The sequence below is a fragment of the Cydia splendana genome, chromosome 2, assembly GCF_910591565.1.
Source record: "Cydia splendana chromosome 2, ilCydSple1.2, whole genome shotgun sequence".
In the NCBI taxonomy this organism is placed as follows: domain Eukaryota; kingdom Metazoa; phylum Arthropoda; class Insecta; order Lepidoptera; family Tortricidae; genus Cydia; species Cydia splendana.
In genome coordinates this window covers 3,202,321-3,221,013 of record NC_085961.1, presented here as the reverse complement: position 1 = coordinate 3,221,013, position 18,693 = coordinate 3,202,321, and the positions used below count along the sequence as shown (strand labels likewise).

The 18,693-nt window shown below is 38.5% G+C and overlaps 1 protein-coding gene and 2 long non-coding RNA genes across 3 annotated transcripts in view; 1 reads left to right on the top strand and 2 right to left on the bottom strand.

The window, feature by feature from the left end:
* LOC134802277 (structural maintenance of chromosomes protein 4) overlaps positions 1-18,693 on the bottom strand; it is a 102,917-nt gene that overhangs the window by 13,638 nt on the left and 70,586 nt on the right. Inside the window, exons 3-9 of the mRNA XM_063774861.1 lie at positions 4,385-4,561; positions 3,684-3,788; positions 3,103-3,290; positions 2,460-2,600; positions 1,954-2,122; positions 914-1,026; positions 276-488 (exon numbers count right to left, since the gene is read on the bottom strand). Of these exons, the coding sequence (XP_063630931.1) occupies positions 276-488; positions 914-1,026; positions 1,954-2,122; positions 2,460-2,600; positions 3,103-3,290; positions 3,684-3,788; positions 4,385-4,561 (1,106 nt within the window). The remainder of the gene's footprint in view (positions 1-275; positions 489-913; positions 1,027-1,953; positions 2,123-2,459; positions 2,601-3,102; positions 3,291-3,683; positions 3,789-4,384; positions 4,562-18,693) is intronic.
* LOC134802938 (uncharacterized) overlaps positions 1-18,693 on the top strand; it is a 216,575-nt gene that overhangs the window by 195,119 nt on the left and 2,763 nt on the right. The window lies entirely within an intron of this gene.
* LOC134802899 (uncharacterized) lies at positions 5,118-6,296 on the bottom strand. The gene is made up of 2 exons (XR_010145896.1): positions 6,013-6,296; positions 5,118-5,447 (listed from the first exon to the last, which is right to left on the bottom strand). It is a non-coding gene; the product is annotated as an uncharacterized LOC134802899 (long non-coding RNA).

The window sequence follows — 18,693 nt, the reverse complement described above, 5'->3', positions numbered from 1 at the left end:
TTCGTCGACGACCTGCTTTAGCTCGATCATCTTAGTTTGCAGCCTGTCTTTTGTTTTTATCGACACTACTGACATTTTCTTCTCAGACAAGTCCCTAGCCGCCTTCTCATAGCTCTCTCTCATTCTCTCCAGCTTCTCCGTCTCTTTCGTCTCCGTGCTGAGATACATCTTGAGCTCGGACTCCTTTGAAGTCCTTGTTCGCTTCTTCGACGATCTGCTTTAGCTCGATCATCTTCGCTTGCAGCCTGTCTTTTGTTTTTATGGACACTACTTACCTTTTCTTCTCAGTCAAGTCCCTAGCCGCCTTTTCATAGCTCTCTCTCATTCTCTCCAGCTTCTCCGTCTCCTTCGTCTCCGTGCTGAGATAGATCTTGAGCTCGGACTCCCGCAGCTTGAAGTCCTTGTTGGCTTCGTCGACGATCCGCTTTAGCTCGATCATCTTCGCTTGCAGCTTGTCTTTTGTTTCTTGGAGGCCTTGCGTCTTAGATCTAAATGGGAAATACGATAAATTATAAAAAATATTTTAATCTAAAGGAGTTAGTCAGTGACGCACTTAGACACAAGTTTTCAGACGTTTAGTTCCAACAAGGGGTAAGACTCCTTTAATGCATAAACATTAGTTTACTTCAGAAACTCCGCAGGATATTGCGAATTTTTAACTATACATATTTTAAAGTGTCCCTAGGTAGCCTATAAATTCAACTTAAATTCAAAACTTCAAGGTCTTTTCGGAAAATATTGCCTGGTTCCCCAAACATACATTGAATTCCAAAAGTATAAGACACCCAAGACCAACGCCATATAAAAAAAAAAGTTTTTAACAGTCACTACAAGAAGTCGGTTACCTACTAACAACAATTTCACCTGACCATTGGTGGACCTTATGGCTTCGCAATAAGGTGGTATATCTTACCTGACACTGGCCATGACGGTCTGCAGTTCCTCTTCAGCTTTCACCTTGTTCTCCCGATGTCTGGCCAGCAGACTCTCGCAATCTTCTATTTCCTTGGCGTTCTTTTCTGGCACCTAATAATCAGTTGTGTTAAAGAAGGTGTCAGTAGCCACAGGGCAAACCTAGGCGTATAAGGTTTTTTCTTTCCAATAAATATTATTCTTATTTTTATATGTTGATAAGGGAATTTCGAAGTAATGTAGAGTGTAAATGTGCAGACATTCACTCAAGCAGAACATCCAGCATTCGGCGTTTTTCTGTTAGCGTGAATGCTCATTATAAGTGAACACTCAAGTTTGTCAGCACCTAATAACAATCGAAACAGTATTTAAAACTGAAATGTAAGATTAATTATGATTTATTCGCGTCGGGAGAGGGAAAGCCGAGGAAAAGTTTCCTAAATAGATCAAACAAAGAACCTGGTAGATGCACAGTTAGTAAGATGAAATATCTTATATTGGGGAGAAAAGACTGGAAGGAATGAACCGACAAGAGATTATCTCTTAAATTTGCTTTGTAGCAAAGACATATGTAACTTCGTATAAGACGAATAAAGTCTAAGGAAAAAACGTGCCTCGGAATTCAAGTAAAAGTCATTCTCGAATAGGTGGCGCACACACCTTTAGCCTATCCTCGGCTAGATGGCGTGACGACACCGTTTCATATTTAACAATTTTAACACATAGATATCAGTGAATGAACATGGATCAAAATGATATAAAAAATATAAAATTATTTATCCATATATATACATTTTTTGATAACTTTATACGTTTTCATTTTGAGTTTTAGTCGTGTGTCGATAGATGGCAGTAAATTTACAGTGACTACAAAATTTACAATGACAGGACCCCTCTATACTATCTATTCTTTTTGCTTTGTAGCAATCTGTACATATAGTAAGAGAGCACTTTAGATTATATAACCTCATTGAAAGAAATGTCAAACACATTTTTTTATTCAATTATTTAGTCCAAACTCCAAAATCAATCATTACTCACCAGTTCCAACTCAATCAGTTTCCCCTTCTCCTGTTCAACGAGTGTCTCGAGGTTTTTCTTCTTTTTGTTCCCTTGCGTAATATCCGCCTGCGTGGTGACCGCTTTCTTCTTGCACACTGACAGCTTCTGGCTGAACTCCTCCTTCTTCTTCGATAAATCGTCGTACTTCCTGGTTAACATCGTGAAATTGTTATTTATGATGCAACGGATTGAGTGTTTCAAGTGTGTGTATAAAATTACATGGTAGTTATACTCCTACTATTCTGGGTACAGACCTAGAATAATACATAAGTACAGATTTATCTCTGTTACAGGTATTTTTAAGTGTAAAGTCTAAGAAAAAAATATGTCTCGAGCTGAAGTAGATGTCGCTGTATGGCCCTGTACATTATGAGATAGTTCTGGTTGTCAAAAGTTTAACGTTTGACAATTCGGTCATCGCCTGTCGGTAAAGTGATTTTAGACCAGAGTCTATGTATAGGTAATTAAAATAAACAATAACTTACTTAGTCCCATTACTGAGTACCGCGGTTTTTTCATTGAGATTTTCCTGAGCTGTGTTCACTTTTCCCTCTATCTCCGCCAATGCTGCCAGCAATTCATTCAGCAACTGCGTCTTTCCCTCGATCAGCTTATTCGTCTCGTGACTGTAACCAAATAGTAAATTACAATATTTTATGAATTAAAATGTAAATGTATTTAGCAATTACAACGAGCATAATTAGTGTCCTGATGAATCACAAGACCTACTCCGACTTTTTGGTGTCACAACGTGCTGTGGTCAATCTAAAGTGGTTCTGGAGCAATATATTCCAGGTCCTCAAGAAGAATTTGATAGGATTACTCTGTTTTAATGCCTCTCTCCTACGACTCACACATCATTTATATGAGAACCACCGCCAATTCCACTTTTACAGCAGTGCGTGTTGTCACGAAAACATTAATGAGCTTCAGTTTAGGTTAAAATATCGTACATTCGAATACGAAGACTCAAAAAATTGGTACATGATTTGTTTCCTTTGATATAAATGTGTGTCACCTATTTAGAGCTGAGAATTTTTTGACATGAATCTGTATTCGGTTGCTCACTGAACTCCACTTTTACGAGCATTTGGTTGATAATTAGTAGATAAATGATGTACAACTCACATATATTTCTGCAGCAGTGTGTTCCGAGTCCTCACGACGACGTTGGTGAGGTTCATCTGTTCCACGGCCTCCCTCATCGGCGCTTCCAACTGAGCCTTCTCTGCCTCCACAAGGCGCACTCGGTTCAGTTTCTCCTTACGAAGCTCGCTGAACTCTTCCACTTTTACGAGCAGCTGTTCTAGAGGTACCTAGAGATATTTAAGACGTGGCTGTAGATCTTAAGTTTTAATATGTATGGGCTAGGTTTTCAAGGCAGTTCAAGAGGGCTACATGTTTCCGCCGTTTGGTGTCGAAGTCGAAACTGTTTAAAGAGATTTCCCAGCGTCTCATAGATGCCGTAGGTGACCAGGGGGTCCCAGACGCTGGCAGCTACTTCAGCCAGGTAATAAGTCTGTCCATCCAAAGAGGTATCGCTGCCAGCCTCCTGGGTACCATAAAGCATGAAGGCTACCTGGGTAGCATTTTTTATTTAAAAGTTTTATATACTTAGTTGTATTTGTTTCTATATGTTGTATTTTGTTCCTACGAAAAATATTATACTTAAATTATATCAGTCTATTTAAACACAACATACAACTTACCTTATATCTGGAAGTTCCGATGATATCCTCCAAATACTCCAACATTCCAGATTCATGCTCAGTTTGACCTTTAGGTTTCATCATCGCGATTTGTTCCACCTCTCCCTACGAAAAAAAAATTAATTAGATTCAGCCAGCAGCAAAAATTGCATACTCTAATGTCAAAATAATATTTAGGATCATATGAATCATTACAACAAATTTTACGTAGCTACTTTCGCTCCTTGTTTTACATAAAATATAAACCAGAGGACGCGGCAAGAGAATAATTAGGTGGATTAATAGTCAAGATCACCGAGAACCATCGAATTAGGGCAACGGATGTTGCAGCAGAGGAATGCCCCTTGGCACTAACATGGTGAACCGACGATCTGGTCGAGATCCCAGGAAACCGTAGAATGATGGCAGCGCACAACTAGTCATTGAGAAGAGCTGAATGCCCAGCACCAGCAGCAATCGTATATCGGCTGATGATGCGAGAAAAACATGGCTATCATGTCAGAGCATTATACCTGTACAATAAGTTGAGAATAAGGAACCGGTTGTGGTCGAGGCCGATGCCGTGCGAGTTGAGCATCTTGCCCACCTCCTTGAACTGCACCTTCCTGCCGTTCAGCGTGTAGTACGACGAGTTGTTGGAGAACGCTGTGCGAGACACCACTATCTCGCTGTGGGTCCCACATGGCCATCATATATATTACCTGTAGAATAAGGAACCGGTTGTGGTCGAGGTCGATGCCGTGTGAGTTGAGCATCTTGCCCACCTCCTTGAACTGCACCTTCCTGCCATTCAGAGTGTAGTATGACGAGTTGTTGGAGAACGCCGTGCGAGACACCACTATCTCGCTGTTCGGGACCACGGTGAAATCCTCGCCTTCCTGTTGACAAATAGGAACAAATTTTAACGATTGCCAAAAAAAGTTGTGTTACAGTTATACCAGTTTACCAGTCTAACCCTTAACGCGGTTAAGGTACCTTTATTCTATCATGATTATCATGCACTTTTGTAGCTAGCTGTACAGAATTGTATAATTTCTCCACAGAACGCTATAATATACGTGTTTCTGATTCTTACTTCAGATGGTGAATACATTTCGTAAAGGATTTGTTTAATTTAGATTATCATTATCATTTTGTTACAGTAGTTTTATGCCAGTTAGTAATTTTGTCATAGTACCTAAATTCAGACACCGACATACGAGACATACAATTATTTTGGTATCCGACTCAATATGGACACGAACTCGAGAACACTCTTAGTTATTTATGGAAAATCTTCTTGCTTGAGGTAATTTTCCAGTCAATGGAGTAAATTCTCGAAAACACTTGCACAGTTACACTTGGCACACTGTTAATGCCCGATACGGGAAGGTCGTGTTTTTAGCAGTCTAGTTGGGTGAGTTTGGTATCTAAATAAACAAAATAAAACTACTCTCAAGTTATTCGTTTTTATTGCAATCTTGGTAGATATAAAAGCCGTAACACACTATCGCACCAAGGTCGCGGTGCGGTGCGATAGTGTGTTACCAGTTTAACAGATGCACGTAACGTTCAATTATTAACCCTGACCAATGCACGGCCCGTCGTACAGAATGTACCAGTCGTCCTCGTTGGGATGCTTGCACCCGTACTCGCACACGCTGGTGTAGGTTTTCATATCGTTGGCGCAGAAAGTATGGGTGGGTATGCAGCTGCATAGGATAGGGTAGTCAGGGTCATTGACAACTGGCTCAGGCTCGGCCACCACTACACTTAGCAGGGCCACTGGAAAGAATGATTATATAATTATCATAGAGAAGAATAAAATGTTGAAATACCTAAAAGTTACTCTTAAAAAAGAGACATTCTGTCAAAACCACAAGACGGGGCGCGGTACCAACTTGTATCGGAAACCAAGATTTTTTTTTATTGTGAAACAAGAAACAAATGGTCATTTACATTAATGCGTAATGGTTTAACATTGCAACTTAAGGTTAGACCTAGTTTCCTTTATTGAATATAATATAAGATCTACTTTACAGTCAACGGAGTAAATAATACATTTGTAAAATAAAAATAAAACATGAAGGCCTATCCCTAATTAAAGCAATTCATTTGTTTAAATCTATGGTCTACAACGGTCACTTTAGTAACAAAATGCTTTGATCTATAAAAATTTAAAGACCACTGAACACCACGTGGTGGTCATCAGTTGCCAAGGTCTTGGAAAGACGGACAACTAAAGACCGACTGGATTTACGATACAAGGACGGGCGGATTCAAATAAAAGCTAAAGCCAGTGTTTTACCGTTAAAAAGAGAGAAATATTATCTAAGAATATTAAACTTACTCAAAATAAGTGCTATAGTATTCATGTTAAGCTCAAGTACTGCGCAAGGCAATAGCATATCATCAAATTTTTATAGCAACTGGTGATTGTTAATCTAAATTACATACAAATCTAACAGGCAATAATTTTATTGCACTTATAACATGAGAAAATGAATTAGGTATACTGTATTGTATACTTAACTTACGATAAATTGTCGCTGTCTCGTAATAAGGTTTTGTTCGATTGTTAGTTTAATTGATTACACGACGCAACACGGACATAATTCGGAGAGTCGGGTCTGAATTTACTGTGACAAAATTACTAACAGGCATATAATTACTGTAAATTATATTCTAAAGCAAACAAATTAAAATGCTAATACAAGCTCAAAAGGGATTTTGTGACACAATAATAATTGTCAGGGGGCGCCATAAGCCTTCAGTAAGAAGTGCATATACTTGGAAAAATTCGATCTATGCCACTGTGGCCCGGTAGCCGAGTGGTTCAGGCACCTGCCGCGACAGCAGAGGACGCTGGTTCGATTCCAGCCTGGGGCACTGGAGGCCTTGGTCACTTTTTCTTAGTATCTGACATTTATTTCAGTTTAGTAATAATTGTGTTGGTAATTTTTCATCACACTTGCTCAGTAAGCGTGCATATTTCACGCATGTGCAGCGGGAGCTAAAGTCCATTTTACTTCCACGACAGTTATAGCTTTTTTTTTAAATTATGTCACTAACTCATACGAATGAAGTAGGTTCTAAGTAAAATACTTGTTAAAAGTCAAGGTTTAAAATGAGTTTTCCTTTTAAAATACTAATGTTTATAATTTAATTGTTTTGTTAATGTTTAAAAATACTAAATTTGATTAAATTATTTTTTTACAAGTTTCAATTGTGGTGGGATGCCGAACGGGTCCGTGCCTTCGATGCTTTACCAGTCAAAAAATTACAATATGGCGGACGAATGTCAGAAATGTCACCGTAAAAATCAAGAGTGAACAGGCACCTTCTGGGCGAGCTCGCTCCATCGTAGGCCACGTCTACGCCTCGGCTAGTCTGTGGCCATGAGTAAGCCCATTCATAATAGAAAAAAAAAACCGTATTTAAGAATTTTTTTGCTTAAAATATAGGTTTTTGCTTTGCAAGTGTGATGAAAAACATTGTTTAACTCCAGTATGGCTACCACCAGTTTTGACATTGACATAACGCTCACGTTTACGTAACTTACTTTCTATGCATCTCGCTCGTACTCGCATATGCGAGCAATAGTGCAAGCGAGATGTACAGAAAGTAAATTACGTAGACGTGAGCGTTATGTCAATGTTAAAACTGATGGTAGAGGCTCAGGTGTAAAAACATTGCAAACTCGGGTCTATAATTCACTCGAGTCTGCGGCTGTCGTGAATCTATAGACCTCGTTAGCAAAATTTTACTTACCCCCTCGTTGCACAATGTGGGTAGGTACTATTGTCATACTTGGCACAATGCAAAGAGTATTAAATCACTACGTTTTAAGAGTCGGCACTTTCGAACAAGCCTTGAACCGAATTATGAACGTACATTGTGCCAACACACCAAATACAGGCTTAAATAACTCGCATCCAGGCCATAATTGTTAAAAAAAAACACACACACCGAAATATATGTATGTCAATACTACCAACACAAAAAAACAACGCTAGGGCTCCCAGGGACTTCCAGTACCTACTGTTTATCGATATCGATAAATGTGCGATACGTGCTGCTGTATTTACTGTACTATTGTAACAGTACATTATGAGAATCACGTGGATTAATAAAAAGTAATAAAAACGTGGCACAATGTTGTTACTACCACATCGACTATGGGGATGGTCGACTTTACCATTCTATTTAGTTGGGTGGGTTTGAGTAAAATAGTTAGAAAATAAAACAGTGTTAGTTTTTATTGCAATCTTGGTAGATATTATACGAACATATCATAATATATATGCATGGTATATTTTCCATGATAGAATATTACAACCTTTAGCCAGATTAAAAATTCTAGAAATCGCACGACGGCTAAGGCATGATTTTTCATCAATGAACACAAAAACAAAGGTAATATGCACAAATTTGTAATTTCCATGTAGTCTACCAAACTGCGTTGGCATTAACCATTAATAGGGTCGCTGTCGTCGCACGGCCCGTCGTGCACAATGTACCAGTCGTGGAAGCCGGGATGATAGCATTTGTACTGGCATATGCTGGTATAGGTCTTGTAGTCGTTGGCACAGAACGTGTAGTCAGGCATGCAGCCGCAAAAACCATTGGGGTACTCAGCATCAACTGGCTCAGGGTCAGGCTCGGGCTCGCCCGCCACTACACTTAGCAGGGCCACTGGAAAGGAATGATTATATGGAAAAAAGGAGATAAAAATGTTAAAATAGCTAAAAAATACAAGCATTCTATCAAAAGCACAAGACAGGGCACGCCGGTACCAACTCGTATGGGGGGCCAAGAACCATTTTAGGTCGATAAGTGAACGGAGTAAATAAGTGATCTGTCAAAAAGGAAACAATTTTTCATTAAGGTCTATAACTATAATTAAAGCTGTATTTTGTTTAAATGTATGGTATAGTTATACCCTCATGAAAAATGTTTTGTTTAGTAACAAAATGCTTTATAATCTGCCAAAAAATAACTACTGAAAGCCACGTGGTGGTGATCAGTTGCCTAGGTCTTGTGATCAGTTGCCTAGGAATGTAAATTTACCCCTTAAAAGAGAACGGACGGATTTAAATAAAGAGATTTAAAAGCACGGTAAAAGAAGACGAAATGTTCTCTAGGAATATTGTACTTACTCATAAGAAGTACTACTACAGTCTTCATGTTAAACTCAAGTACTGCGCAGGGCGAAAGAGTATAATCTGATTTTTATACTAACCGGTGTTGTCAAAATAAATTACCTACAAATCTTACAAGCAATAACTATTCAATAAATTGTCGCAACAAATCGAAATAAGGTTTTTTTAATAGATTGTTAATTTAATGGATTAGGTACACGACGCAACATGGTGGAAATTGTGACGGTGTAATTGAAAACTGTCACATTAGTTCCGACTAAACATCAGTAACATCACCCTCAATATGTAAAGTCACGTTGTTCCATACCTACTTACTTACTTATGCTATGGAATGTCCAATTTAGCTAGAACCCTAAATGGCGTAACAATCGCGGAGCGTGATGGTACTTATAGATACCGATAAGCCGCAATACCGATGGCACTAGTTTGACTCCACTCCATACAAAAGATTAAATTTTAGTTTACAATGTAAGTCATAGCACTTTTTAATGTCAGTTGCATAAATGAACACTACTTCTAACTGACACTTCATTAGCCTACCCAAACGGGACACTATGGAAAGCACTGGTGTGGGCTTAGATGGTAGGCTCCTCCCCCTCTTTCTAAGTAAAAGGCTTTGTCAAGTGAACACAAACAGTTACAGTAAAACAACCCAAATATGGTCCAATAGCTCCCGACCATGGCCCAAAACTAACTCATATCCTCGTTTAGGACTGTTAGGTATTTAAATGTCGCAATTCACGGGAAAAATAATTTCATAAATGGAAATAAAACTCAGACTCAGACAAAACTCAAAAAGAAGATTAGTATCGATAAGTACTTAATTACATATTGAACCCCCTCTTCTAATTGAGCAAAGGGGGTACAATTCTGATGTTGTTGTTTTGTTAAGTTGATATTTAGATGGTCAGTTTATTGGAAGACAAGGCACTAAACCCGTTATGTACGGATATGAAACAATGTGGACACGGTGTAGTGGGCATAGTAGTCCGTATCGCGTTACATTCCGTGCCATACGTTCATAGCACGGTCATGGTATGATACGGTGTAGTGGGCAGAGACCTTAAGGATACTATATACCGGAGGACTCCTAAGTATATTTGGTATATTGACGGACAACTAAAGACCGACTGGATTTACGATACAAGGACGGGCGGATTCAAATAAAAGCTAAAGCCCGTGTTTTACCGTTAAAAAGAGAGAAATATTATCTAAGAATATTATACTTACTCAAAAGAAGTGCTACTACCTATATAGTGTTCATGTTAAGCTCAAGTACTAGTACTGCGCAAGGCAATATCATATCATCGAATTTTTATACCAAGTGGTGATTGTTAATCTAAATGACATACAAATCTAACAGGCAATAATTGCACTTATAACACGAGAAAAATAAAAAATATAAATTGTCGCTGTGACTCGTAATAAGGTTTATTTGTTCTATTGTTAGTTTTATTGATTACACGACGCAACGCGGAGATAATTTGGAGAGTCGGGTCTGAACTTACTGTGACAAAATTACTAACAGGCATATAATTACTGTAAATGATATTCTAAAGCAAACAAATTAAAATGCTAATACAAGCTCAAAAGGGATTTTGTGACACAGTAATAATTGTCAGGGGGCGCCATAAGCCTTCAGTAAGAAGTGCATATACTTGGAAAAATTCGACCTATGCCACTGTGGCCCGGTAGCCGAGTGGTTCAGGCACCTGCCGCGACAGCAGAGGACGCTGGTTCGATTCCAGCCTGGGGCACTGGAGGCCTTGGTCACTTTTTCTTAGTATCTGACATTTATTTTGTGACACGGCACTTTGTATGGTTAGTTCAGTTTAACGTTTTTAGGATTGTCTCGAATATAGTGTAGTTTTGTTCTATGGCAAGGAAGTCTATGATGTAGCAACAATATACATGACGGGCATTCAGCCAATAGGAAACAAATTGAAGCTGATGGTGTTGCTACTTCAAATTAAATCCTAAATTTATGGAATAATATTAATAAATATTTAAATCAAAAACTTAATTTATAAATACAAAATAGGTTGAAATATATTCAAATAATTGAATATGATTTATTTCTTTGGGTTATACTTGCATATAAAATTATTCCATGAATTTCATTAGTTACTGTTATTTTGATTGTGTCATCCCAGGGACAGAATGGTTTGAGATCATTTCCTGGCTGGTTTTCGCCCTGGATGGGCATCTTTTATACATAGAACAGTGAAGCGAAGTACATCATGCTCTGGTAGCATCGATCAGAGGCTTGGTTATGCAGTAGCCGCTGCATCCATGAGCTAGGGAGCTCATGCTGTTGTTATTTTGCCACAAACAGTAAGTAGAATATGATAATATATGGATGTCCTCAGGTGCAACTCCTTGTTGAATCTTGGTTTGACCATTTCGCTTTGTTTCCAGTCTGCTGGTAAAACAATGTGGTGGGAGGGAGTATCAGAGCTGCGAGATGAGTCCACTCTAGGAATTTCCAGCTGGTGAGAAACTTAGATCATATAATGTCTCTTAGGTTAGCAGAGCACATGCTTCTAGTTATTAATCTTGAATTGTTTCTTTCAGCTGACTGGGGTTTTCGTTTTTATGTTACTACGTATGTGAAATCAGTTCGCATATCAGAGTATGGAAGTCTGTCCATATTCCTAAAACTTCAAGTGTGTCTGGTGAGCAGTTCGCCATAAGAATTTCGCTCTTCTGCTGGATGGAGGTGACGTCACCTTCAAACTGAGACCTTAGTCCTTCGGCGTTGCTCTGCGGTGTCGGGTCAGATTCCCGCTGCAGCAAATCAGCTCCGGCACAGCGGAGGATCACACGTCGGGCTTGAACTGGTGGAACATTGTTATGAGGTTGGTGTACGCTTTCCTTCCGTCCTAGAAGCATTTCAAAATTTAAAGTTAAAGAATTTAGTAGAATCATATGTGATGGCAAATGATAATTTAGGGACTAACAAATTTAGATAGGTCTGCTTGTAAATCATTTTAGAACCATTTCTGGCACGACCCAGCTCTGTCGTCTGACATTATTAAAATAAGGTGCTTATGCTAGCTTAATGATTTACATGTAGAATAACTGCCCGTGTTCGAATTAGTAATAAATGATGTGTCACAAAAACTAACTTTCATTCATGTCCTTTATTGCCCTGAATAGTTGATGGAAATAAGTTTAGCACCTGCTTGAGCTTTTGGTAAGATTTAGTTTTTATTTAATTTAGTAACTTTAATTGTCCGTGAGTTTCCTCAGGGAAAGCCCACAGCCGGGCAAGGAATATTTACGTGACAATTTCAGTTTAGTAATAATTGTGTTGGTAATTTTTCATCACACTTGCTCAGTAAGCGTGCATATTTCACGCATGTGCAGCGGGAGCTAAAGTCCATTTTACTTCCACGAGAGTTATAGCTTTTTTTTTTATTATGTCACTAACTCATACGAATGAAGTAGGTTCTAAGTAAAATACTTGTTAAAAGTCAAGGTTTAAAATGAGTTTTCCTTTTAAAATACTAATGTTTATAATTTAATTGTTTTGTTAATGTTTAAAAATACTAAATTTGATTAAATTATTTTTTTACAAGTTTCAATTGTGGTGGGATGCCGAACGGGTCCGTGCCTTCGATGCTTAAAGGGGCCCACTGATTGTCAGTCCGCCGGACGGCAACGGCCTGTCAGTTAGAACAAAATTTTGACAGTTCCGAACAACTGACAGGCCGATACCGTCCGGCGGACTGTTAATCAGTGGGCTCCTTTACCAGTCAAAAAATTACAATATGGCGGACGAATGTCAGAAATGTCACCGTAAAAATCAAGAGTGAACAGGCACCTTCTGGGCGATCTCCATCGTAGGCCACGTCTACGCCTCGGCTAGTCTGTGGCCATGAGTAAGGCCATTCATAATAGAAAGAAAAAAAAAACCGTATTTAAGAATTTTTTTGCTTAAAATATAGGTTTTTGCTTTGCAAGTGTGATGAAAAACATTGTTTAACTCCAGGGGTAAAAACATTGCAAACTCGGGTCTATAATTCACACCAGCCTGCGGCTGTCGTGAATCTATACACCTCGTTAGCAAAATTTTACTTACCCCCTCGTTGCACAATGTGGGTAGGTACTATTGTCATACTTGGCACAATGTTGTTACTACCACATCGACTATGGGGATGGTCGACTTTACCATTCTATTTAGTTGGGTGGGTTTGAGTAAAATAGTTAGAAAATAAAACAGTGTTAGTTTTTATTGCAATCTTGGTAGATATTATACGAACATATCATAATATATTAAGGTACACATGGTATATTTTCCATGATAGAATATTACAACCTTTAGCCAGATTAAAAATTCTAGAAATCCCACGACGGATAAGGCATGATTTTTCATAAATGAAACAAAAACAAAGGTAATATGCACAAATATGTAATATCCATGTAGTCTACCAAACTGCATTGGCATTAACCATTAATAGAGTTAGGGTGGTCGTCGCACGGCCCGTCGTGCACAATGTACCAGTCGTGGAAGCCGGGATGATAGCATTTGTACTGGCATATGCTGGTATAGGTCTTCAAGTCGTTGGCACAGAACGTGTAGTCAGGCATGCAGCCGCAAAAACCATTGGGGTACTCAGCATCAACTGGCTCAGGGTCAGGCTCGGGCTCGCCCGCCACTACACTTAGCAGGGCCACTGGAAAGGAATGATTATATGGAAAAAAGGAGATTAAAATGTTAAAATAGCTAAAAAATACAAGCATTCTATCAAAAGCACAAGACAGGGCACGCCGGTACCAACTCGTATGGGGGGCCAAGAACCATTTTAGGTCGATAAGTGAACGGAGTAAATAAGTGATCTGTCAAAAAGGAAACAATTTTTCATGAAGGTCTATAACTATAATTAAAGCTGTATTTTGTTTAAATGTATGGTATAGTTATACCCTCATGAAAAATGTTTTGTTTAGTAACAAAATGCTTTATAATCTGCAAAAAAATAACTACTGAAAGCCACGTGGTGGCGATCAGTTGCCTAGGTCTTGGAAAGACGGACAAATAAAGCCCGACTAAATTTACCCCTTAAAAGAGAACGGACGGATTTAAATAAAGAGATTTAAAAGCACGGTAAAAGAAGACGAAATGTTCTCTAGGAATATTGTACTTACTCATAAGAAGTACTACTACAGTCTTCATGTTAAACTCAAGTACTGCGCAGGGCTGAAGAGTGTAATCTGATTTTTATACTAACCGGTGTTGTCAAAATAAATTACCTACAAATCTTACAAACAATAACTATTCAATAAATTGTCGGAACAAATTGAAATAAGTTTTTTTAATAGATTGTTAATTTAATGATTATATAGGTACACGACGCAACATGGTGAAAATTGTGACGCTGTAATTGAAACCTGTCACATTAGTTCCGACTAAACATCAGTAACATCACCCTCAATATGTACAGTCACGCTCCATGATTGTTACGCCAATTAGGGTTCTAGCTAAATTGGATATTACATACCGCAAGTATGAAACAACCAATTTAGCTATAGGACCATATGCCGATGGCACTAGTTTGACTCCATTCCATACTAAAGCTTAAATTTTAGCTTACAAATCTTACAATGTAAGTCATAGCACTTTTTAATGTCAGTTGCATAAATGAACAGTACTTGCAACTGACACTTCATTGGCCTACCCAAACTGGACACTATGAAAAGCTCTGGTGTGGGCTTAGATGGTAGGCTCCTCCCCCTCTTTCTAAGTAAAAGGCATTGTCAAGTGAACACAAACAGTTACAGTAAAACAACCCAAATATGGTCCAATAGCTCCCGACCATGGCCCAAAACTAACTCATATCCTCGTTTAGGACTGGTAGGTATTTAAATGTCGCAATTCACGGGAAAAATAATTTCATAAATGGAAATAAAACTCAGACTCAGACAAAACTCAAAAAGAAGATTAGTATCGATAAGTACTTAATTACATATTGAACCCCCTCTTCTAATTGAGCAAAGGGGGTACAATTCTGATGTTGTTGTTTTGTTAAGTTGATATTTAGATGGTCAGTTTATTGGAAGACAAGGCACTAAACCCGTTATGTACGGATATGAAACAATGTGGACACGGTGTAGTGGGCATAGTAGTCCGTATCGCGTTACATTCCGTGCCATACGTTCATAGCACGGTCATGGTATGATACGGTGTAGTGGGCAGAGACCTTAAGGATACTATAGACCGGAGGACTCCTAAGTATATTTGGTATATTGACGGACAACTAAAGACCGACTGGATTTACGATACAAGGACGGGCGGATTCAAATAAAAGCTAAAACCCGTGTTTTACCGTTAAAAAGAGAGAAATATTATCTAAGAATATTATACTTACTCAAAAGAAGTGCTACTACCTATATAGTGTTCATGTTAAGCTCAAGTACTAGTACTGCGCAAGGCAATATCATATCATCGAATTTTTATACCAAGTGGTGATTGTTAATCTAAATTACATACAAATCTAACAGGCAATAATTGCACTTATTGTTAGTTTTATTGATTACACGACGCAACGCGGAGATAATTTGGAGAGTCGGGTCTGAATTTACTGTGACAAAATTACTAACAGGCATATAATTACTGTAAATGATATTCTAAAGCAAACAAATTAAAATGCTAATACAAGCTCAAAAGGGATTTTGTGACAGTAATAATTGTCAGGGGGCGCCATAAGCCTTCAGTAAGAAGTGCATATACTTGGAAAAATTCGACCTATGCCACTGTGGCCCGGTAGCCGAGTGGTTCAGGCACCTGCCGCGACAGCAGAGGACGCTGGTTCGATTCCAGCCTGGGGCACTGGAGGCCTTGGTCACTTTTTCTTAGTATCTGACATTTATTTCAGTTTAGTAATAATTGTGTTGGTAATTTTTCATCACACTTGCTCAGTAAGCGTGCATATTTCACGCATGTGCAGCGGGAGCTAAAGTCCATTTTACTTCCACGAGAGTTATAGCTTTTTTTTTAATTATGTCACTAACTCATACGAATGAAGTAGGTTCTAAGTAAAATACTTGTTAAAAGTCAAGGTTTAAAATGAGTTTTCCTTTTAAAATACTAATGTTTATAATTTAATTGTTTTGTTAATGTTTAAAAATACTAAATTTGATTAAATTATTTTTTTACAAGTTTCAATTGTGGTGGGATGCCGAACGGGTCCGTGCCTTCGATGCTTAAAAGGGGCCCACTGATTAACAGTCCGCCGGACGGTATCGGCCTGTCAGTTGTGCTGTCAGCGTCAGCGTGGCAGATTAAGATATGAGAGATACCTTAGACCTAATAGAACAACCTTGTAAAGTATTTAGCTCTATATGTAGTGACGCGCGCCTAGGATAGACGATCAGATTAGTAAAAAAAAATGGATAGTCTGAAATACTCGAGCGCCTCAGATTAAGATATTGGGGGTTGATTTTAGTGTTTAAAGACTAAATTTAACTAATCTGACGATAAGTCCTGGACGCCGCCGAGTTATAGGGTCGCGAACTTGTAAAAAAAAAACGTTAATCCGGCATTCTCGAGCGCGATTTTTTTATTTTTTATTTTGAAGAATATAATCTAAAACTTACTAAAAATACAAAATCTGCCGGTTTCCGCATGACCAGAAGTGTGGAGGAGCCATTTCGTCTTCCTAAGAACGCGTTGCGGCATATAAGTCGCGAACGATACATTTTACAAAAAAAAGTTTAAATAAACAAAAAAGGTAATTTTATTGTCATTCTTAAATTCCCCGTTTTATCAAGGAGAAAGAAAGGAAAAAAAAGAAACCAAAAAACCTTTTTCGGTCAGATTAAGAGAACCCACCAACATTTTTGTCAGATTAAAAAAATATGCTTTCAGGATACCGAGATAAACCTCCCCTATGAAAATCTGACGCGCTCGAGTATTTCAAAAAACCTGTTTTTTTTTGCATTTTCAAAAATTCATCGTAACTTATCGTCACGCCGAAATCGTCAGTTTTTTTAAAGGAAGCTTCCTTGGGGCCTACTTACCACCCCTTCCGAAAATCTGACGCGCTCGAGTAAATTTTTTTTTTTTGCATTTTTGACTACTTTATATGCCTACCCCCACCACGCAAACCGGCAGATTAGTATACCGTTGTTATCAGAGGCACTCGGGGCATACGTAGTATGAATATCTGACGCGCTCGAGAATGCCCAAGTAACTGTTTTTTTTTAACATTTTTGAAAAACCGTACACGCCAAACCCACCGCTAAAATGGTTTTTGCCATACGAGCTTTTCTTTTCGAAATTATTTTATCTTTCGATTTTGATAGGTCTCGACGGCGCCGTTGAATTACGCCATTTAGCTACCTCGCCTCCCTAACTATTACCAGTCAAAAAATTACAATATGGCGGACGAATGTCAGAAATGTCACCGTAAAAATCAAGAGTGAACAGGCACCTTCTGGGCGATCTCCATCGTAGGCCACGTCTACGCCTCGGCTAGTCTGTGGCCATGAGTAAGGCCATTCATAATAGAAAGAAAAAAAAAAAACCGTATTTAAGAATTTTTTTGCTTAAAATATAGGTTTTTGCTTTGCAAGTGTGATGAAAAACATTGTTTAACTCCAGGGGTAAAAACATTGCAAACTCGGGTCTATAATTCACACCAGCCTGCGGCTGTCGTGAATCTATACACCTCGTTAGCAAAATTTTACTTACCCCCTCGTTGCACAATGTGGGTAGGTACTATTGTCATACTTGGCACAATGTTGTTACTACCACATCGACTATGGGGATGGTCGACTTTACCATTCTATTTAGTTGGGTGGGTTTGAGTAAAATAGTTAGAAAATAAAACAGTGTTAGTTTTTATTGCAATCTTGGTAGATATTATACGAACATATCATAATATATTAAGGTACACATGGTATATTTTCCATGATAGAATATTACAACCTTTAGCCAGATTAAAAATTCTAGAAATCCCACGACGGATAAGGCATGATTTTTCATAAATGAAACAAAAACAAAGGTAATATGCACAAATATGTAATATCCATGTAGTCTACCAAACTGCATTGGCATTAACCATTAATAGAGTTAGGGTGGTCGTCGCACGGCCCGTCGTGCACAATGTACCAGTCGTGGAAGCCGGGATGATAGCATTTGTACTGGCATATGCTGGTATAGGTCTTCAAGTCGTTGGCACAGAACGTGTAGTCAGGCATGCAGCCGCAAAAACCATTGGGGTACTCAGCATCAACTGGCTCAGGGTCAGGCTCGGGCTCGCCCGCCACTACACTTAGCAGGGCCACTGGAAAGGAATGATTATATGGAAAAAAGGAGATTAAAATGTTAAAATAGCTAAAAAATACAAGCATTCTATCAAAAGCACAAGACAGGGCACGCCGGTACCAACTCGTATGGGGGGCCAAGAACCATTTTAGGTCGATAAGTGAACGGAGTAAATAAGTGATCTGTCAAAAAGGAAACAATTTTTCATGAAGGTCTATAACTATAATTAAAGCTGTATTTTGTTTAAATGTATGGTATAGTTATACCCTCATGAAAAATGTTTTGTTTAGTAACAAAATGCTTTATAATCTGCAAAAAAATAACTACTGAAAGCCACGTGGTGGCGATCAGTTGCCTAGGTCTTGGAAAGACGGACAAATAAAGCCCGACTAAATTTACCCCTTAAAAGAGAACGGACGGATTTAAATAAAGAGATTTAAAAGCACGGTAAAAGAAGACGAAATGTTCTCTAGGAATATTGTACTTACTCATAAGAAGTACTACTACAGTCTTCATGTTAAACTCAAGTACTGCGCAGGGCTGAAGAGTGTAATCTGATTTTTATACTAACCGGTGTTGTCAAAATAAATTACCTACAAAT